This window comes from Nematocida homosporus (assembly GCF_024244095.1).
Source record: "Nematocida homosporus strain JUm1504 chromosome Unknown 4434, whole genome shotgun sequence".
Taxonomy (NCBI): domain Eukaryota; kingdom Fungi; phylum Microsporidia; genus Nematocida; species Nematocida homosporus.
The window spans coordinates 1-21,952 of NW_026250641.1; the positions used below are offsets into that span (position 1 = coordinate 1).

At 39.8% G+C, this 21,952-nt stretch overlaps 12 protein-coding genes across 12 annotated transcripts; 5 read left to right on the plus strand and 7 right to left on the minus strand.

Annotated features, from left to right (window-relative positions):
* Positions 1-769: 769 nt before the first annotated feature.
* On the minus strand, positions 770-1,246 carry NEHOM01_2082 (uncharacterized protein; the record flags this gene model as incomplete). The annotated part of the gene is made up of 1 exon (XM_051490960.1): positions 770-1,246. The coding sequence occupies one exon, from the start codon at positions 1,244-1,246 to the stop codon at positions 770-772; it is 477 nt and encodes a 158-aa protein (XP_051346920.1).
* A 649-nt stretch (positions 1,247-1,895) lies between these two features.
* On the minus strand, positions 1,896-2,660 carry NEHOM01_2083 (transcriptional activator Myb; the record flags this gene model as incomplete). The annotated part of the gene is made up of 1 exon (XM_051490961.1): positions 1,896-2,660. The coding sequence occupies one exon, from the start codon at positions 2,658-2,660 to the stop codon at positions 1,896-1,898; it is 765 nt and encodes a 254-aa protein (XP_051346921.1).
* Positions 2,661-3,368: 708 nt separating this feature from the next.
* NEHOM01_2084 (adenosylhomocysteinase) lies at positions 3,369-4,691 on the minus strand (the record flags this gene model as incomplete). The annotated part of the gene is made up of 1 exon (XM_051490962.1): positions 3,369-4,691. One exon carries the CDS (start codon positions 4,689-4,691, stop codon positions 3,369-3,371), a length of 1,323 nt encoding a protein of 440 aa, XP_051346922.1.
* A 44-nt stretch (positions 4,692-4,735) lies between these two features.
* Positions 4,736-5,542, plus strand: NEHOM01_2085 (uncharacterized protein; the record flags this gene model as incomplete). The annotated part of the gene is made up of 1 exon (XM_051490963.1): positions 4,736-5,542. One exon carries the CDS (start codon positions 4,736-4,738, stop codon positions 5,540-5,542), a length of 807 nt encoding a protein of 268 aa, XP_051346923.1.
* Positions 5,543-6,099: 557 nt separating this feature from the next.
* NEHOM01_2086 (uncharacterized protein) lies at positions 6,100-7,290 on the plus strand (the record flags this gene model as incomplete). Its single annotated transcript, XM_051490964.1, has 1 exon — positions 6,100-7,290. The coding sequence occupies one exon, from the start codon at positions 6,100-6,102 to the stop codon at positions 7,288-7,290; it is 1,191 nt and encodes a 396-aa protein (XP_051346924.1).
* Positions 7,291-7,851: 561 nt separating this feature from the next.
* On the minus strand, positions 7,852-9,054 carry NEHOM01_2087 (uncharacterized protein; the record flags this gene model as incomplete). The annotated part of the gene is made up of 1 exon (XM_051490965.1): positions 7,852-9,054. One exon carries the CDS (start codon positions 9,052-9,054, stop codon positions 7,852-7,854), a length of 1,203 nt encoding a protein of 400 aa, XP_051346925.1.
* A 34-nt stretch (positions 9,055-9,088) lies between these two features.
* Positions 9,089-9,259, plus strand: NEHOM01_2081 (uncharacterized protein; the record flags this gene model as incomplete). Its single annotated transcript, XM_051490959.1, has 1 exon — positions 9,089-9,259. The coding sequence occupies one exon, from the start codon at positions 9,089-9,091 to the stop codon at positions 9,257-9,259; it is 171 nt and encodes a 56-aa protein (XP_051346919.1).
* A 1,334-nt stretch (positions 9,260-10,593) lies between these two features.
* Positions 10,594-12,051, minus strand: NEHOM01_2088 (pumilio RNA-binding family; the record flags this gene model as incomplete). Its single annotated transcript, XM_051490966.1, has 1 exon — positions 10,594-12,051. One exon carries the CDS (start codon positions 12,049-12,051, stop codon positions 10,594-10,596), a length of 1,458 nt encoding a protein of 485 aa, XP_051346926.1.
* Positions 12,052-12,135: 84 nt separating this feature from the next.
* NEHOM01_2089 (DNA-directed RNA polymerase II subunit RPB7) lies at positions 12,136-12,648 on the plus strand (the record flags this gene model as incomplete). Its single annotated transcript, XM_051490967.1, has 1 exon — positions 12,136-12,648. The coding sequence occupies one exon, from the start codon at positions 12,136-12,138 to the stop codon at positions 12,646-12,648; it is 513 nt and encodes a 170-aa protein (XP_051346927.1).
* A 1,092-nt stretch (positions 12,649-13,740) lies between these two features.
* NEHOM01_2090 (uncharacterized protein) lies at positions 13,741-15,882 on the plus strand (the record flags this gene model as incomplete). Its single annotated transcript, XM_051490968.1, has 1 exon — positions 13,741-15,882. One exon carries the CDS (start codon positions 13,741-13,743, stop codon positions 15,880-15,882), a length of 2,142 nt encoding a protein of 713 aa, XP_051346928.1.
* An 819-nt stretch (positions 15,883-16,701) lies between these two features.
* Positions 16,702-18,810, minus strand: NEHOM01_2091 (uncharacterized protein; the record flags this gene model as incomplete). The annotated part of the gene is made up of 1 exon (XM_051490969.1): positions 16,702-18,810. One exon carries the CDS (start codon positions 18,808-18,810, stop codon positions 16,702-16,704), a length of 2,109 nt encoding a protein of 702 aa, XP_051346929.1.
* A 1,189-nt stretch (positions 18,811-19,999) lies between these two features.
* NEHOM01_2092 (uncharacterized protein) lies at positions 20,000-21,952 on the minus strand (the record flags this gene model as incomplete). The annotated part of the gene is made up of 1 exon (XM_051490970.1): positions 20,000-21,952. A coding segment is annotated over one exon (1,953 nt), but the record flags the coding sequence as incomplete, so codon positions are not given.

The window sequence follows — 21,952 nt, forward strand, 5'->3', positions numbered from 1 at the left end:
ATACTGGTTCTTTAATTGAGAAGGTCTCCCGCTATCTAAAGTTCATCCCACAGCCCAACTAATCCAACCAATCCAACTAATCCAACTATTCGGAATAAATCAATCTTAATCCATATTGTTATTTAACATAAACTCTATCTACTAGATAGATTATTAAGAGCTGTGTTATTTTAAATCTAAAAACAAGAAGCTAAGCTTACCATAATTTGGAAAGAGTCTATGATCATTTAATATTTCATTTTGGTTAAGTTGGGTTAAGTTAGTGTTCGATTAAGTTAGTGTTAGTGTTGTGCCCCAGGGGAGGATAACGGCTTCTTATTCAAATATAAACAACGAGAGATTAGTATACGCGTTAGTATACGATTCTGTGTCGTTTCTAGATCTGATATAGTCTTCTGTAAGTCCTTCATGTATGCTATAGAGAGTCTCTTATCAATCTTCGTCGTATATTTATACTCTAATCGAGTTGGTTTAGTTAGTATTAGCATATCTAATGTAGTAAGGAATAAATATCTACATTATCTGTACTTACTCGCCTAAAAGTAGAAATGATTTGAGAATCTCATTAAGATCTGCAGGAAATGGTAAAAACACCACTCTAACCCAACTTAACCCAATCTAACCCAATCTAAACTTAACTTAACTTAACTAAATACCAATAGATAGTAGCAAATAAATGGGAATAGTAATTTAATATCAAAGTAATTAGCAATTAGTAGCTATCAATCAAAAAGCAACTCAAATAATAACCGATTGGGTTACTGCTGGGTTATGGACTTATTTGAGTGGTTGTGCTGCCTCCAAAGAGGACAATACGAACGTGTTCTTGTATTTCAGTTACGGAAAGGTCTTTGGTAAACTCAATAAGACTTTCATGGTAGCGCTGGCATAATTTATCAATGACGCCATTCTCCCAAAGAACAAACTTATTGCTATCTTTCTCTTCTTTCGTCCCAGAATGATCTATATAAGTACCAGTTACACTGGCAGTAACTAAAGCTTTATCAATCAAATTCTCAGCGAATTTCAAAAGGTTCTGAGCTTCAGTATAGAGAAAGCTACCCTCTTCATTCTTCTCAAAGACTAGCGCACAGACTTGGGCTATTGCATTCTTAAGTTCTTTAGCAGACTTAATGTATCCCAACCTATCAGAAATCATAGAGAGGTTTTTTGTTTCCGGATAGGCCCAAAAGGCTTTAAAAGCATCTCGGCGCTGAATCTGGTCGAAGAGTTTTCGGATATTCATGTAAAAAAACAAACATCGCGTTAGTATTTGGGTTATGTGATGTATTGAGTTGGTAGTTGAGTTAGTTTAAGATTGAGTTGGTAGTTGAGTTAGCATTGAGTTGGGTTAAGTTATGTATTAAGTGGTGTGGGGTCTTATGTTACAATAAAGTTACACAAAGTTATAACTTGATAAGTTTATAATACGTTTATGATAAGTTTATGATAAACAAACTACCAGATAATGATAGTACTCCATACAGTACAACTTAATGCAACTTAATATCAACTTAATACAACTCAATATCAATACACAGCTTAGCACAACTTAATACATAACTTAATACAACTTAATACAATGCATAACTTAACCTTAATACTAACTCAACCCCAATACCAACTCAATACAATAGATAACTCAATCCAATACCAACTAAATACCAACTCAATACAATAGATAACTCAATCCAATACCAACTAAATACCAACTCAATACAATAGATAACTCAATCCAATACCAACTAAATACCAACTCAATACATAACTTAATAACTCATTCAGATAGCAGTCGCTCTTTATTTAAACACATAGCCAAAAACGCACTAATATCGAAGATAGTATCATAAATCGAAGTTAGTATCACAAATGGGCAGGATCACAGGGTAGAGGGCTCATTTGATGGCTCGTTCCAAAGACAGCAACATCAAACCGGCCATGACATCGTCCTCTTCAGAAGGACCTTTAGCCGGCTTTTCTGGAGTCTGTCTCTGTATGGTCTGAAGAGGAATGTTCCATTTTCGTTTCTGGTCACCTCCATCGTTATAGTACATTTGCTTGGTTTTGGAAAGCTCATTATAGGCCGTATAAGCCAGAGCACTTAGTAAATGGTCATTCACCTGAGAAGAAACACAAACTGAAGCAGTTCTTCTTCTAGTCCACTTATCCTTCTCCCGTGATGGATCTTCTTGAATGAACAACCTTCTCTCTCTTTCTGGGAAGTGCGCTGAAATGAAGTCCCCAGAAACACTGTTTGATCTTTTGTTTTTAACCGCCTTCTTTTGCATACTACTGTTCCAATGGTTCTTGATAGCATTATCCGTTCGACCGGGTAGATGCTTAGCAATATCAGACCATTTGTTGCCATACCGGCTATGTAACATTAAAATAAGCTGGTCTTCCTCATAAGTAAAAGGAGTTTTAACAATACTTGGGTCTAAATGGTTGTGCCATCGTTCACGACACTGTTTTCCGATACGTCCGCCTAACTTCTTAGCAATATAGGTCCATCTTTTGGGTCCAAAGGCTCCAACAAGGACTCTTAACTTCTCATCTTCCTCACGAGTCCATGGGCCTTTTATCTGCATGTTCTGAAGTGACTCATCTTGATTTTCCATTGAGTTCTCCATCTCTTTTGACTGTTTATTATGTTCAGCCATATGAACGCTTTATCAACAAATAAAAAAAGACGTAAATATAGTTAGACAGTGATGTAACCTGCCAGTTATCGTGTAGATTGGGTTAAGATTGGGTTAGGATTGGGTCTAAAGGGACTAGTGAGGGGTCTATTCAAGGAATTAGTGATGGCTGGGGGTGATTGGTGGGTTTTTAGGGGTTGGGATTGGATGGTTAGGTGGGTTTAGAGGTGGAATATTTACAAAGTAGGAGTAAGTTTGCTGTCCACAAATAATTTCCTAAAAAGGAAAATAAGTTGAATAATTAGAATTTTCAATTTAACATATTAAGTTAAGTTAAGTTTAGTTAAGTTTGGTTTAGGTTAGTTGGGTTTGGATGTGTACTAACTCAATTCAATACTTAACTCAACTTAACTTAACTCAATTCAATACTTAACTCAACTTAATGCAAAGTGTAATAAATGTCACATAGTAATGTAATTCAATTAAGTGTCTGGGGTTTAGTAATTAGTCTGAGATTGAGTTGGTATTGAGTTAGTATTGAGTTGGTATTGAGTTGGCTTACTATTGAGTTAGTATTGGGAATGAAATGAAGTAGAGTGAAGTAGAGTGGAGCAAACTAACATAACGTAACCCAACTCAACTCAACATACATAACATACATAACGTAACATAACGTAATATAACTGAATGTGTAAATAAGAAATAGCTTAAACCAATTTAATAGTTAGTCTAGTAGCGATAGGCTTCGGGCTTGAAGGGGCCGGTGGCGGAAATACCAAGATAGGCGGCTTGGTCGGAAGTGAGTTGAGTAAGTGTATGTCCGAGACCTTCAAGATGAATACGGGCAATCTCTTCGTCTTCGGTCTTGCTCAGGAAAAGGACTTGGCCACGGGCTCGCGTAGAATCAATAGTGAACTTAGTGAAGAGTCGTAGTACAGCTAAGGCCTGGCAACAAAAACTCGTGCTCATAACTAGACTGGAATGGCCGGTAGCACATCCTAAATTGACCAACCGGCCTTCAGCTAGTAGGACTATTGAACGGCCATTTGGAAGAATAATACGCTGGGCATTGTTTCCCATGGGAATGACCTTGGTGGCCTGGGCGTAAATCCAATTCGTATCAAATTCGACGTTAAAGTGACCAATGTTAGAAAGAATGGCTAAATCCTTCATCCGCATAATATCAGCAGTTGAGATAACATCTTTGTTTCCGGTGGCAGTCACCCAAATATCGGTAGTTGGTGCAACTTCAGTCACAGTTCGGATTTGGTACCCTTCCATAACTGCTTGCATAGCACAGATAGGATCTGCTTCCGAAATAGTAACGATAGCTCCCATACGAGACATCGCTTGGGCACATCCTTTCCCGACATCACCATACCCACAAATATGCACTCGCTTACCAGCAATCATAGCATCTGTAGCCCTCTTAATTCCATCAATCAAAGACTCACGACATCCATAGATATTATCAAACTTACTCTTCATCACACTTTCATTAATGCAAATAGCCGGAATTTGCAATCGCTCTTCAGCCATCATCTTCTGCAGAATGTGTGTGCCCGTAGTCGTTTGCTCCGTCTGGCCAATAATACCGGGTAGTAAGTGCGTATGCGTACTGTGCAGCATAGTAGTTAAGTCTCCTCCATCATCTACGATCAAGTTAGGACCTTCTGGCCATTTAGACAGAACAGCTTCTAAGCACCATTGGTACTCAGCTACTGTTTCACCTTTCCAAGCATAAACTGAAATACCACGCTTGGCTAATGCTGCAGCAGCCTTATCTTCAGTACTTAAAACATTAGATGAACACCAAGCAACATCCGCACCTAAACTAACTAATAACTCAACTAATACGGCCGTTTGCACAGTCATATGCAAACATCCCGAAATTCGAGCGCCTTGTAATGGCTTAGAATCACCATATCTTTGCAATAATTGCTTCATTCCGGGCATTTCGTTTTTGGCAAACAGGATGGCTTCTTCTCCGATTTCGGCTAATTTGATATCTTTCACACGATATTGGGGAAACTGCTGAGTTTGGGTTGTCATTTCAAAATTTTGCAATAGCTGAAACGATATGTCATTGTTTGGGTATGCAAGAGATACCAGGAGCAGGCAGAGCAGAGAAATGGAAAGAACTTATCTATAGACCGATAGAGGCCAATTTTTATCTCTTAAAAGATAGTGAAATTACACCAGAAGCATTGCAAAATATCCAAGTAGATATTGAGCGATCAGTATTTAAAGAAAGAAGGTTCTTAGGAAGTTCATTAGAACGTGAGGCCCGGGAATACAATCCAGTTTTACGTAAGCAAGAACTAAAGGATGTGCTTGTAGCCTTTGCTCAGCACAACCGAGTAATTGAGTACTGCCAAGGCCTGTCGTGTTATGCCGCCTTTCTGTTACAGTTCTACTCGCCGGAAGAGTCTTTTTCTATCTTAGCTCGCACGATTCAAGTTAATGGTATAGAAAGACTATTTGATAAGAACTTATCTTTGATTTCTAAAGTACTTAGTGTGCATGCACGTGTGCTTAACTTAACTTTGCCTGAGAGTGTGCGTAAGAGTATTCAACAAATCTCGAACAATTCGCATGATTATGCGGCTGGTTGGTATTTAACTCTTTTCTCACGTCTTCCACCGCCTATTTATGCTGAAATACTTGATCACTTCTTTATTCATGGCTTTCCCGTACTCTTCCATGCGGCTTCGGCCGTGGTAGAGATTGGGCATCATGCTTATATCACTAACAAGCACATTGAGCCGGATCAAAAGACACAAATTCTCTTCAAACTCGCGGAATGTCCAGTTCCCGAAGGCATCTTTAAAGCTACTATCAAAAGAAACATGCAAATGGTTAGTATCAGTACTATCCAGCATATGCTCCAAGAAGAACAATAAAGTGTTTAAGTTATAATTGGGTTAGTATTTGGTTGGTATTGTATTGGGTTGATATTGTATTGGGTTGGCATTCTATTGAGTTGGCATTGTATTGAGTTGGTATTGTATTTAGTTATTGTTGTGTCCTAGGGGAGGATAAAGACTTCTCAACCAAACGTACTCCACGAGAGATAAATTGAGTTGGTATTGGGTTGGTATATGAGTCTGGACAGTTTCTAGATTGGGTATCGTCTTCTGTAAGTCCTTCCTGGAATCCAGGTATGCCATAGAGAGTCTCTTATCAATCTTCGTCGTATATTTATACTCTAATCGAGTTGGTTTAGTTACTATTAAGTTGTTTAAAGTAGTAAGGAATAAATATCTACATTATCTGTACTTACTCGTCTAAAAGTAGAAATGATTTGAGAATCTCATTAAGATGTGTGATTAGTACAAACACTACACTAAACCAACTCAACTCAACCCAACACAACTCAATCTAACTTAACATAATTCAATTTATTGTTAGTCGTTGGCTTGCCTTATAAGGAAAATATGTGTCAAAATTTAATCAATATATGACTTTGGGCAAACTTATAAACCTTCAAATATTCTTGATAGGATTAGGACTATTCTTCCAGTTGATTGCCGGTGCTAAGTCTGAAACTTCGGCCACTCTAGTTTCTCAGCCCGCTTATGGAACTCCACCAGGGCTACACCACCTGGTTGCCCTAGATTTTGCCTGGGCCACTGAGCTAAACAATCTCCTTGATATAAACACGCAAGTCGAAGTTCTTGACGATCACGAGCAGGAAAAGAACTACTACGCTCGAGTTAAGGCCCATTACGAAACTTTCCCAGGTTATTCCAGTGACAACCCAGTAACTCGCTCCAGCCTTTTCTGTGCCGAGTTCAAAGTCCGTACATTCTACGACTTTCTCTTCCCTAGCCTGAGCATGTACATATCCCACACTACAGATGCAGCCATGTTAATGTACGAACTCTTTAGCCCCAATTACGTTTCAAGCTCACGTGCGCCAAAAAAGCTAACCATCTACCAAATCCTAAACATTGCTATGCTCTTTGTCGGTTTTGAAAATGGTCAGAACATCGATCGGCTCTCCCAACCAGCTGGACCATACAAGATATTCATTGAAAACTTCACTCTATTAATCAGCAACTCCTTAAAAAACACGGGCCAGCATAAATACTTCGCCAATCTCCTTCTAGTCCTCCAAACCGATGGCCAAGCCAATGTTGAACCTACTTCCAAGAAACACATACCTTCTAACTCCCAAATCAAAGCCACTCGAAGCAAATTATTCAAAGATCTAGCTATCCATACTCTAATCAGCAACTCAAAATGCCGATCAGCCTTCCAAAAAAGCCGTCTTCTTTCTTACCTTCATCCCTTCAACATCGACCTCTACTTAGCTGGAATAACGTACAACTACATCCCACCCGCCAACAAAAAACCCCATGGCATAATTAACATTAACCGCCGGCCACCCCGCCATTCCAACGAGAAACCCACTCCAGACAACTTCAACTGCCCAACCTACGGCATCTCTAACCCCAACCCTCTCTCATTCGAAAGTGCCATCAATATTCTAAGGTACTACCACGGCCAAGAAACCCGGCCCACCCTTTTATTCATCTCCAGCGAGCCAATAATCACCCAAACATTCACGTCCACCCTCTATAATCACATCTTCCGGGCCAGCTGGGAACTCACCGGCGCCGGTTTCCTCGGCCACTCATACAATTAAACCCCAATTTAGATCTCCACCACATCACCACATCACCACTCCAATAAACAAAGTCCCATTATTTCACCATATATCAACTCAACATACACCATACTAACCCAATACAATCATAATTTAATATCATATTAATCCAACCCATCTAATCTTATCCTATCCTATCAAAATACCAACTCATTACCACATCAACTTAGCTCAATGTTATCTAAATACTAATTCGATGTTATCAAAATACTAACTCAATGTTATCAAAATACCAATTCAATGTTATCAAAATACTAACTCAATATTATCAAAATACCAATTCAATGTTATCAAAATGCTAACTCAATGTTATCAAAACACCAATACCACACCACACCAATTTAACCCAACTCAACACCAACTCAACATTAACCTAACCTAACCTAACTTAACTCAACTCAACTCAATCCAAACACCAACTCAATATACTAATACCAGACGCTGATTTATTATCTGCACTACGAGCCCTTCTCGGTACTCAACTCAGGCAGTACTTAACTCAACTTAACCCAACTTAACTAAACCTAACTCAATACTAACTTATCCTTGCGCCCGTGGGAAGACTGGTCTTGGCAACTCCCCGTGCTTCTGGCGTTCCTTAGCAATCCGCCCGGACAAGTCCTGTAACTGCGCCATCAAACTCGACTTCTTCGCTTCAAACTTCCCATCCTCCCGCACAATAGCCGTATCAATCTCGGCCAAAACCGCATCAATCTCAACGGCCGATTTAGGAATTGTAATGTTAAACTGGCCCAACTGACTAACTACTGATAAAGGCAAAGCCAAAGCACACCCACGACTCGTTCGTTGTAACTTGTACCCTGGTAAAACCGTACGTAAAGTCCGTAAAGACCCACTAGGATTACTAGCTAACTCAGTCTCCAACTCATCCCGAGCCAACAACAAACTCTCAATCTGCTTCTCCTGCTCCTCCAAAGCCGCCTTATGCGCCCGCGCCTTTTCTATCTCAGCCGCCTTAACTTCATACTCAGCCGCCTTAGCTACCATAACTTCATGTTCGGCCCGTTTAGCTTCCAATAAGACGCGCTTCTCTTCAATAAGCACTTTAACTTCTTCTTGTAATCGCTTGATATCTTCAGGATAAGCCGTTTTCTTTACCTTACCTATCTTAGCACTTACTTCATTAAGCTTCTTCTGCTGATGTTCTAACTCTTGTCTCTTAATAGATAGGGCAAACTCTTGTGCTTTCTTAGCCTTTTCCATCTCCATGATCTTCTCGTCCTTTTCCTTGAACATATCTTGCATACTGATTAGCTTCTCTATCCTTGATAGTTCAGAACACATTTCAGCCGCTTCTTTGGAACTGTGCGGCTTATCTCGAATCCTGTTTTTGATTTGCTCTTTCTTGTTCCTTAACTCAGTCGCACTCTTCATGTTCAATCGCTTCTTCTCCTCTCCTACGGCCGTCATTAAAGCTCTCAGATCTTGACTTGTTCTTTTGAGTTCTTCAGTCATGGCACTCTTTTCCTTACTTAAGAGATCAATGGCTTTTTGAGCTTCATCTTTACTATCAAAGAGTTCTTTTTGTCCCGTTTGCTTCCGGAACTCTTCAATCCGACTTTCAATTCTTTCCTTATCTTGAACTATACGTTCTTCAATGGATTTGATCTTTGAATTGCACTCTCTAAGCACATCTATGTGCTTTCCGATTCCTTGAAACTTTAGAACTTTAGAATTCTTCTTCTTTTGTTGCTCAATGCTTATCTTTACTTTCTCAGTCATTTGCCCAGGGTACGTAATTAAAAAAATAAATAGCATGCCGATATCCAAGAAGAAAGAAGCTAAATATGCTGGATCTTCCTTTAATCGGGCGCCTTCTATTGAGTCTTTACCGATTCCTGTGATTCCTGAGGGTTATACTGTTAAGATGTTGGATGAGCCGAGTAAAAACAATGGTAAACGTAAGAATAGTACGAGTTATAAATAATATTTAGTTTGTTTTGGTAACTTACTTGGCTAGGAGTACGCGGTTGGTTTAGTATTTGGGTGGTAAGACCGGCTTTCTTGGTTGTTCTTGGACTCGGACTGGCTAATCAGTGCTTCCTAGCGAATATTTCTCTTGGAGGTGTCCTCCTTATTTCTTAATATCCTATTGAGTTTGGATTGGTATTGGATTGGATTGAGTTTGGATTGGGTTACGTAAGGGTTGAATTGAGTTTGGATTGGGTATTGAGTTGGTATGAAGTTAGTATGAAGTTGGTGGTCTGTGGATGTTATAACAGATTGATTTGGTTTGATAAGTTGGTTTAACTCATTGGGGGGAGGATTTTGATAATTGGTGGATTTTGATAATTTTGGTTGGTCTTTGAAATTCGGAATTTTCGTGCAAAAAATTGTTGCCTTTTTAGGAAATTTAGACTAAAAATTAAAGTAAAGTTAAAATTCTGAATTTTCGTGCCAAAAAATTTTGATGTTTTTTGATTTTTTGGGATTACATCATATTGTATTAGTATTGTGATTTTATTAGGTTAGGTAATTGTAGTGCAGTCATACGATCAGTACTTAGTTTCCACTTGGTCAACCTGATCACTACTTAGTACTACCATCACCTTACCATTACCATCACCTTACTATTCCCAATACTTTACCAACACATCATCATTACCACTACTAACCTAATTTAACTAATTGGGTTTTAGTATATCTAACTTAATATGACGTCATCTTTACACATATCGTCATACACACTTAATAAATCCATGACTATATACTAGCCAGGCATATCACTACTTAAGTTAGCACTAATATGGTGTTCAATAAGGAATAGTTCCTATGACTAGTACAAATTCCATCAATGACATTCCTCGATACGACATACTTGACCATTTATTGAATATAGACGATGATATGACGTCATACTCAAATTGTGATAATCTCTAAGTACCTCTTAAAATGTGATACCACTCGAATTCTCTACTAACCCAATACCAACACCAATACGTATGCAATAAATAAACAAACTAGTGTGAGAAAGAAGTAGTAGTTGTGTAACGACACGACAATTAGTTACAAGAACTAATTCTACCATGAACACTACATTAAGATCTCAAAATACAACCAAATACAATACTAAACACAACTAAACACAATACAATACTAAACACAATACTAAACACAATACTAAACTAAACTAAACTTATCTCTACTTTACTCATACTTTACCTTATCTCAATCCAATCTAATTACTATATAAGACAACTTAGCCCAATTACAACCCTCCTCACACAAACTAACCCTCCTCACACAAACTAACTCCCACCTCTATTGAGAAGTAGTCGTTGAGTTGGTAGTGGTAGTGGTAGATGGATTGGTAGTAGTGATCGGTGTTGGATTTTGGGCTAGTTTGGCTACAATACACTTGGCATACGAACTCTTCTTGAGTTCTGGCAAGTGAGCTCTTAAATGGGCATAAAGAAGATCCTTATCACGACCGGTCAAAACGTCCAGTAAACGCTGCACTACATAATTCCCAAACTTATCACAAGAAATAGTAATGAGAGTAGTTTGTGGCAAGGGCGCTTGGGGATGCATCAGTTGCTGTAACATTTTCTTCCGGTTCTCAGCTGTCCCACACAGAACACACTTCTCCATTACATTAGAAGCAAACTTATGCGTACTGTACTCGGCAATCTTATCAGATAAATCAGCAATGATCCGGCGCTTGTGCTGCTCTGTACCCCGCTCTAAAATATGCTGAATCACATAGTTGCCATACTGATCCTCTACTAAAACCCGGGCATTTTGAATAATCTTATCTACTGCCGCACTACACTGCCGACTGTTCTCAAAAATCCGTTGAATCACCCGGCATCCATACCGATGCCTGCTTAAACTCACTGCATCCTGTTCAAACTCCTTAATAACAAAATCAGAATCAACACATTCCACACACTTCTGCACAACATGATTCCCGTTCTGGTCACAAACTAACTCAATTACATGTCCTTTAATTCCCTCCACTATCTTACGGTTGATAGTTTTGCACTCTAATGCCTTCTGCAGAACCCGACAGCCGTACATGTGCAGAGCTAAAGAAACAATCATCGGTTCCATCGCAGCTAAAATCTCCAGTTGTTGAGCAGCTGTTCCTATCTCTAAGAACTTCTGCACTACATAATTACCAAATAAATCTACAATCAACTCACCAATCCATTTCTTGATCTCCTGGAATGTCAACTCAATCTCCTCAGCCGAAGCACTATCTAACTTCTTCTGAATAAACCGACTGCCCTCCTGATCCTTAGAGATTGCACAGATAAGATTAGTACTTGTAGTAACTATGCCTCTTTTACGGGCAAACCCTTGCATCTCCTCTAAGAACTGGTGCTTCTTATTCTCAGCTAAGATCGGACCTGGAATAGTAGCTGCTTCAGTCTTTAAAGCATTGCTTAGAGTGATAAATCGGGTCTTACTCTTCTCAGAGACGCCTTGACCGATGGGAGATAGTTTCTCTTTGGCCTTACCCCCTTCAAAAGCATACTCCGTACTCCTTTTTTCCGATGGATGGTCTTCGTCTATCTGATCCAATAGACTTTTACTACTACTCTTCCAAACACTGGGAGTTGTACACTTGATCGGTTTAAAAGCATCCTCTATAATGTTCGCGGTTTCACGAGTGGGTCCAGACTTCTTTCTCTCGGGTTTCTTGTAAAAACTACGTAGTACGCCATGAAGACTTTTATGGCTTGAGCAATTTGGATTGGATTCTCTGCTAAACATCCGAAAATTTTTGTTCTGGACTTAAATACGTCATCTCCTTTCTCTTCTCCTCTTCTCCTTGTTTTTGCATTTTATCTAGATTTCATGTTCTATATCCGGCAGATGCAAGAGCGGGTTGTTTTAGCACCTAAGTATTTGGGTAAGAAGGTGGAGGAGGTAGTGCAACGTAAGTTAGTGGCGGAAGTGGAGGGTAAATGTACGGCTGATTCGGGATATGTCTTATGTTTACTTTCGTTGGATTCGTTGACGGCTGGGGTAATTGAGGATGAGACGGGTAGTGCTACATTTCTGGCTGAGTATTCGGCTTTGACTTTGTTACCGGGTAAGGGAGAGGTAGTGAATGCGGTGGTGCATGAGATAAATAAGATGGGGCTGTTTTGCTTTGTGGGGCCTTTTAGTGTGTTTGTTTCGATGTACCAGATTCCGGGGCAGTTTACGGAGGCGGGTGATGATTCGAGTATTTTGTCAAACGATGGTGGGCCGGCTATTGTGCGGGGATCATTGGTGCGTTTGCGGATTATTGGAGTGAAGGTTGAACCGAGTAAGATCTTTGGTATTGGTACGGTTAATGATGATTATCTAGGATGTATTTCCTAGGTTGATAAATACATAAATACCATTAAGTTTTGATTAAGTTGTGTTAGTGTTATGTTGATTTGGGTTAAGTTGTGTTATGATTTGATTTGGTTATGATTTGCGTTAAGTTGTGTTATGATTTGATTCGAGTTAAGTTGTGTTGTGATTTGATTTGATCAAGTTAGTGTTAGGTTGATTTGGGTTTATATTAAGTTGATATTAGATTGTGTCTTTTAATCTAAATCTAATCTTAATTCAATCTAATCTAATCTAATCTTAATCCAATCTAACCCAATACTAACCCAATTGGATGGTGCTAAGTAGATAAGAACTGATGGTGCTTTTATTCTGTATACTTGTTGAAACAAAAGGTTGGTTTTGGGTTGGTGTTGATGGATGATTAATCATGGTGCTGCTGGAACTTCTAGAGATATTGTTGCTTGGCCTGGCCTAAGTTAGACAAGAAACCGGACTTAATACTAACCCAATTGGTTTATTAGGCTTGGCTGCAAATGGTGTAGGCTTGGTGTGGTTGGGTTGAATTGGGCGCTTCTTTTTAGAGATCGATGAGTTGGCATTATTGGGTTAGTACTTTATGGATGGTGTAGAAATAGACTTGCTTGTCACTTGGTGCTTCGTTGGATGGGTCGATGGATGAACAGCTGAAACTAGCCGTGGGCACAGATAAATAATCTAACATACCGGAAATCTTGGTTGAAAAGACATCTGTATGTATTGGGTTAGTGTAGTGTTCAGAGTGTTCACCACTTTAAAGTAAGGTATCTACAGGGGCATAGTTTTGTAATACTTATCGGCTAGGTACTGATTGCTGCGAGTGCGATTAAATCTCGAATTAGAAATTACAACCTCAGATTAGTATTTATACTCTGAGTTGGCGAATTATCTCAAGATGTTGTACAATACCGAAAACTTAACCTATACCAACCCAATACCAACCACTTCACAATCAGTCTTTAGTTGAGTATGTTTGGTTGAAAGGTACTATCTCTTCCCCGGGAAACGACACTAACCCAACACCAATCCAATACCAACCCAATAATACTATATCATAGATTGGGTTATAAATAAAAACATAAGATAGCAAACTGTAAAATGAATAAGAGACTAAATGGATACTCGTTGAATGTTTATCAATGGGCTTGCTTGATTGTTGGCTTAGGTTTTGTGTGGTGTAGTGCTAATGCAACTGCGATTGAACCTTCATCCCACTATATGTCAGAAAACGAATTCATCATGTTGTTGGGCGACTTACACGGCAAGCAAGTGCAAAAAGTAGCACAGCTAAACTATATCAAGCTAAAGAGATGCCTAGAACTTCTAATAGTGCGCATGAAGATTAAGAACCTGCCAAAACCCTCAACTACCGAACGGGCAGACCGACTATTGGAACAGTGTCACCAAATGCTAGCCCAAGCCGTACAAGCATTCAATCAGGCCCTCAAATTGGAGGAAGATCTGGTAATGCTACAGCAGAAACTAGCACAAGCTCAGCAAGCTCCAGGAAAGTTAGTCATAAATAGTACCACACGCCAATTAATGGAGAAAATTAGCCGCTACCAAGCAATATCAATGCCATTGGCAACAAGCTCTCAAGAGACACAAAAGGATACGACCGGGCAAATAGAACTGCCGATTGCGCCACCCAACTCAATTGTACGGCCCGAGCCACAACAAGCCAATGCTCTAAAGGATCAGGCCAAGAAAGTTGATGAAGAGATAATGGGGTTGTTAATCGCGGAGAATCTGAATGAACTCGTTAATAGATTCAAAGTAGCAGCAGCTGCAATGTCAACAGCCCAACTAGTAGATGAAATAATCAAATACAAGCAACAAGTGCTGGAAGCAAAAGTTGCCTCTATAGTTTTGCCGGGTGTAAACAATCTTACCTTGTATTCCAATTACCGCTGCTTTAGCACCGCCAACCCGGCCACAGATACGAAGTTTGCCTACAACAACAAAATTAATGGCGAAAGAGATACCAGCTCCAACCAAACACCTCCTAATCTCAACTATTTTGAAGAACAGAACCCAGCCCACAGTGATCGCGATGGTATGCTCAATAAGGATGAGGAAGCACTCCTTGCCGCATTTTTAGTGCCCGATGGCCTGCCTAACACATCTAGCCCTAATGTGTTCAAATCGTGTTTCACGGTCAAGCGATCCCTTATGACCAAACAATATGAACTAGCGAGCCACAATAAACAGGACGCCTATGAGCTGCTCTTGCCTAGTAATTGGCCTGACCGCACATTGACAGACTTGCTGTCAATCTTAAAAAGGTTCAGCAAGATCAAAATTCAGATAGCAAGTATTGTGTTAGAGAACTTTTGGATTGACCTTAGCAAGCACATCATATTTCAACTCTTACAAATTCTCGAGAGTCCTATAGCCGCCGCTGTATATGATTTCAAAATCATTATAAACCCAATACCCGAAAAGCCATTTAATCCATTGAAAGTAAATATCGTTCGACTAGACGATTGCGACAACACCGGTGCACTAATCAACTGGTCTCAATATAGGGCTAAAGTGATGATTCAGAGCCTTACCAAGAACACAAAAGAGCTGATATGGCCGCTACTAACACGTCTCCCAGTAGGCCATTTAAGCCTAAATCTTCCTCAAATTCAAACGATAGACTTTCTCAACGATGTCAACTGGGTGGAGAACTATAGTCTTTTTATAGTCATTCAACGACCCAATACTATTATCAACCTGCCGCTCATAAATAATTCTGGGAATGCTACACCGGCTTACTCCCACTTAAGCATTAAAACCGAGTCGTCTATGGCCATAAATTCCACAGCCCAACAAGCCCAAGTCGCCTATCCAAACATTTTTGTCCTAAACCTTGATAACTATCTTCGACCAAAAACACTAGAGAACAATGATTCAGTCACTGTTTCAAAAATAACTCTATCCTTTGATGTTTTCCTCTCTTATGTCGTTCTTGGTCTTAACCAGCCGGTGTATGCTCCTACTCTTCAGATTGTCAATATTCCGCAGAGCTCTACCCGTCAAGGCTTCCTTACTATGATAAACTATATCTTTCTAACATACAAAGGGTTCTTCGATACTAGCCCATATAAAGAAATCAGCAGTAAAAACTACCCATTCCAAAACATCATTGAGTGTTTCAAGCTACTTTTGTTGGACCACAATGGCGATCCAATCGCCTTCACAAAGATATTCCTAGACCTTTTCACTCAAATCCTAGCCCAATACATTCCATGATAAAGATAGCGGGTTTTCATCCCAATACTAATCCAATACTAATCCAATACTAATCCGAATAGGCTTTATCTTTGTTTATGGCTAGAGTCTTCAGGATTCCATCGCAGGCGCCCATGATCTTCTGTCCTCTCGCCACCTCCTAGCATCTCCAAACTTAACCCAAACTTAACCCAATACTAGCCATAATACTAGCCCTCATAATCAATAAATTGAACCCAACCCAATACTAACACTAATACTAATCTAACCCAATACAATACCAACTCAATACAATACCAACTCAATTCATTTTCATACACCACTTAAACCTTCCTATCTTTACCCTTTAAGGTTCTGGCATCAGGAAACAAGACATTACTTTATATCTCTCTGGCAACCCAATACTAACCCAATTTCAGGCCATAAAGATAACCTTGCTGATTGTTGGCCACTTCTATACTCTGTAACTGCCAGCAAAAAAGGGCTGGGACCTCACAAGCACTGCAGCAATATAGCCCCAGAAGAGCATATAGCTCTCAGTATAGCATGTGTAATAAAAAGAATCCTTATCTAGTCTGTTGGGCTCAAGCCAATTATATTCGCACACCTTCAACAAGGATTATTACTATGTGCAACCGGCGCAATGCTGTTTGAAACATCCATAGCAAGATTCAGATAATATGAAATATAATAAGACCTTAACAATACCCAACAAGAAGTAGTTAGAGGAATTCAACAACTGATGCTAATTAATCATCTTTTGAGCAATTTCGTTCTTCCACATCATATATATGCTTAGCTAGGACTTAAATAAACACTAATGGCCAAGAAAGGTCTTTATTAGCTAGAAATTGGTGAAGGGTTAGATTTTGGTGGAGGTATGGAGTCTGTGACTATTAGGCCAGAGAGATTCATTAAAAGTTCGTATTGGGTAACGTTCTGGTCACTTTCGAGCAACCACAGTCGCACAGACTTTGCTGAGATAACACCCCGGAATGGGGGTTTGGCTGTACTGGAGATAGCAACTGGGTTAATGCGGCTTAGTTGTTTGCCGGTCTCAATCATTTGTTCGCTATTTGCAGTATGCATTGCCGATAGCCCAGCGAATTTATAGTAGGAATCAACAAATTTGGCACTAAGAGCAGCAATCATGTCAATGGGGTATTTGTGTAACATACCATGTACAACCAACTCCTCGACATTCACTGGCTGTTTAAGGCCAAAGGTTGCATAAGATATCAAAACAGAAAAGGACATGGTTACTTTTGTAGTTAAGACATTATCTTCCTTATTAGAAGATTTGGGTTGAAGGTATCCATCAAGGTTGTCGACATAAACCTTCAAGCCGTTGAGAGAATCTTGGTCTTTATATGAAAAGTTAGTGGTGATGGATAGGTGTTTACAGGTTGGAAGATCTTTATCTTTCGCGGTTCTGGCTCCTAAACTAAGAATAGTATCCTCTTTGTAGTCTAAGTGTATTTTGAGGTTGAATTGGTCTATCCAGTTGACGTCATCGAGAAAGTCTATCTTGGTTATAATGGGATGGATTAGATCTATATTAGATATTGAGAAATGGGTTGCTAGTGGCCAAATGAATTTCTGCACATTTGATGTGAGTTGATGGAAATGTAAATCAAGAATATATCGCGATTTGTCGATCTTCGTAATTTGGTCTCGGAACTGATCTTGTTCCTTAACATTCTCGAATGATCGCTCCTCTAAAGAAGTAGCTTGTTTGGCCGAACGCACATAAATCTTAAGAGGATTCTTCGTACTATTCAAATCTGATTTCTCAAACAGTCTTAAGAGTTGGGATAGAGCCAGCCAACCAGTAAAGCGGCGAGAAGCCCAGATCCTGACATTTTCTACATCGAGTATGATTTTACTGAGCTTCTTTAAGGCATCTAGTAACACCATCAGCTCATTTTCGTTCCGCTCAAGCGATAACAGCAACAGCTTACTCTGTTCACTTTCGTTCCGCTCAGGTGATGACTGCAACAGTTTGTTTTCATTGCGTTCGTTTAACAAATACACTGCATCCGTCACTTTCGTGCATCTCTGATCTTCCCATACGCCAGAGACACTTTTATCTTTCCGTACATTGATAGATAGTATAAACTGGCCAGTGTTATTGACTTCGACATTGTTCGACCATTTATATTTGTGGACTGGTTCATTATCTGACTCGAACAAATCTTTGTTATCTAGAAACCTCTGAAGAATCGTTTTGGGATCGAGTTCTGCCTCACCTGCACAACTTCCTTGCTCTAACCTGTCTGGTTTACCATCACTGCTACTTAAAAATATCGTGGAATCGGTCTCTCTATCGGATGCATTATTCTGCATCTTCAGCTTCTTCGTGACGGCGCGCATTGTTTCTCTCACTTCTTCCCCTTGCCTGGCTGCGTTGCAGAAACACATCTGTATTGGGTTAGCATCTGCTGATTTGCCTTTTTCCATTAAGCTGCATGCTTCTTCATCCATAGAATCGAGATGTTTTGTTAGATCAGATTGTGCTGACATATAAATCTTAGATAGTAATTTATCTAGTTCTTCTACCATAACTGTTTTGAATTGTTCTTTTATTGCCTTGGAATCGTAACCATGACTTATTTCGATTAGGCAGGCTTCAATTGTGGTTATTTCTGTTTCCAGGGGCTGTTCTAATGTCTCGAATTGGGTTTCTAGGGCCGTTAGGTTCCTTTTAATTTCGTTCAGCCGTTTTACTTGGGGTAGTACCACATCTATGGCATTTATTTGTGGCTGCTCGAGCTTATAACTAGAACCATTACAACGGCACATCCAGTCTTTTAGTTTCTCGATAAGTATATCAACACTTTCCTGTATCAGCTTTTCCCTGACTAGTAGAGATATCAAATAAGCCTCCTCCTGCCTGAGTCTCTCTATTGATTTGCCAGAGAAGCCGCGATCACTTTGGGTTGAGTTCATGTTCTCAAAAGCCTCTTGTTTTTCTTCCTCGAGGTTCTGTTGGCGCTGCTTTATTAGATATATTCGCTTTGTTTGATTATTCTTTAAGATTTCCAACTCGCCTATTGCTTTGCTTATTTCAATACACTCCAATGGTTTTTAATTATCTCTATCTAACTTGTTTCTTTGAACATCGCCATTTAACAGGTTCTCATTTGCATCACTATCTAACATAATTGTCTTAACACTATCAATCAGCACTCTCTCATCTGAATCCTCATCAGAACTACACCAGACACAACACAAACCAATAACCAAGTAAATTACTTGATAAACATTCAAAGAGTATCTATTCATGCCTTTGTTCATTTTGTAATTTGCTATCTTATATTTTTATTTATAGATCAGTACCTAACCTAGTGTAATTAACAAACAATTGAAAACCTGCCCATATACGGCTATCTCAAACAAACACATATGTGTTTTTGAACTAATTAAACTCAAATAACATAACCAGTTCAATTGTAACAAGAGATACTTCTGTAGTATTGCCATTAGTCTTGATATTTGCAGGTATATCAGGTTGTATGGGCTGTCCATCCGCCAACAACTAATTGTAGTGCTGCCATACGACCACTACCACAATACTAATACGATAAAGTTGATTACTGGTAAGACACTCACTACTCACTACTCACTACGCACTACTTACTAATACTAACACTAATACTAATACCAACCCAATATGACGTCATACTCACTCAACTGTATTTACTCAATAAATGGTGCCCACACTTATCTCAAGGAATGTCTTTAATAGAGTATGTCTTGGTTAAGATGGACTTCGTATTGGATACTACACTAACCCAACCCAACACGATGCTACGCTACAGTCTTTAGCTAATGCGTTGATAGGAATAAAAGCAATGATTCAATGTCTAGAAAAGACTTTGATTGCCTACTTGGTGCTCGATAGAATGTATCTATTCAATGGAGATCACTACAACCCAATGCCACCTAGTCCCAGTGCATGCACAATCTCGTTATTTTGTGGCATTCTTAACTGAATGTGGCGGCTGGCAAAACCTCGCTCTTTGTCATGGAAGCGGCGGTCGATTGTACTTCGTATAATAGTGGCATACTGGAAACGAGATAGTTTACAAATAATATCGGATTGGCCTTTATTGGGTTAATGCTAGATTAGACGTGCTCAAATAACATGTATTTGGCTGGGAAGGTTATAGGCTAGCATCTTGTCGATCGCTGCAACAAAGTCGATCGTGTGCCTAAATGTGATGTACATGTAGACTTGGTCATCATGCCATTTCAGGGTGTTATGCCATTCGGGTTCTTCGGCGGAGGTGTTCACACTATCCTTAACAAACACAAAATTAGATAGCGGAGCACTGATAAGTTGGTGCATGGCTTCATAGGCATCGGCTCTTCTACAAGTTACGCAGCCTTTGTTCCGGTCAACTTGTTTTACACAGCCATTGCAGAGCTTGTGGCCACACGTGAGATAGTAAATTGTTGCAAACGTCTCTTTGGGAACTAGCTTTGGTTCCTTTGCCGCCTCGGGTAAGTTAAGAACATCCCTGCAGGCCGGGCAAACGAAGTTGTTGTCTTGCTTGGATTGTTTGAGGTCTTCGATAACCTTTTGGTATGAGATAACCGTGCTATGGCTGCTGGATGTAAGACTATCAAGCTGATCGGGATGACAAGCCAGTTGGGACGCCAAGGCAGATGACATGAGAATAGAGATGGGTGTCGTGTTAGATGCATTGCTTACAGAGCTGATGCGAAGTGGACGACTTAGTAGTTCGATTGGCGGAGTGTTTGGGTCGATTGATTCGATTGTAATGCTATTGAGTAAATCTAGCTTACGGATTAAATAGTCACGGGCGGTTATATTATTCTGCTCGCTCTCTGGCATCTCAGTATTTATCAGCCGCAAAGTAGATAGATTTGTAAATCGACAAGCTGCCCATCGGATAATAGTCGCCACACACGCTTCAGTTAATGTCTGCCTATCGCTGAAACGCACAAGCAGATTGGCAATGGAATTCAGCTGAACGCTGTCTTTCGTGGCTTGGCAGATGACAAAATCGGACTTTATGGCCTCGAGAGTGGCGTTGTAAAGAATCAACCTCTTTTTGTTTGCTATATCAGCTGGGCCGGGGTTAGTAGGTGCAAGTTTGATGTAATTCTTGAAAGGCATGGCCGGAATATGAAGGCCATAGCCCACAAACTCTCGCAAAATCGCACTGTATAAACCTAGTTCAATATCATTTAGCAGTAAAGATAGTTTGTTCAGGCCAAGATCTTTCGCTGGATTGTCTGCAACGTATTTGAATAGTGAGAAGCCTTTGATTTGTTCGCGTTGGACGAAATATTTAACCTCATTTAGTCCGAGGAAGTCATTGATCAAGATCGTTGCAATCTGGCGGCCTACTGGAAGAGAAAGAACTTGAGTGATAGCAAGGTTAGAGAACCCTGCGTTTAGAATATGCACTTCGGTGCGTTCAGTAAAGTCGTAGTGACCTAGCATCCAGTAAATGATCTGGTCATCGACATTATCTAGCACTAAAGTTTCGACCTTGAGGTTCCACTTAGTGTATTTGGCCGCATTAGACTTTAGAGTAGCCATACTAAACCTCGAGGTGGTTTGATTGTTACTGCGAACATTAGAAATACGAAGGGTCTTGGCGGAGATATTATGAAATAGAATTAGAATGTCAATGCATGCTTTAACCTGCTGTTTGTATGGTACTTCGGCCCCAATGATTTCGATCGCTGGGTAGTGTATATTCTGGCAGAAGTGAATCTTTTCTTCTTTACACCTTCTAAGCCAATTGTGGATTCTACAATGGTCAAGTTGGATCTCGATGTTCTGCTTTAGTTTCCAGCTAGGTTCACTGAGTGCATCGCCGCAACATACAACACTTTCATCCTTAATGTCAATAGGCACCTTCATAAAATCATTGATATTAGAAAGTGCTTCTAGGGTGTCCTCCAAATCAGTTCGACCCTCCCCATAACATACCAGGACCTCATTGGCTTCGAGACCATATTTAGCGTAGGCTTGCAGAGTGTAGATTTGTTTGTAGTATTCTCCGAAACAGCACGGCATATTGGTGGCGATTTCAACGGTAATTTGCGTGGC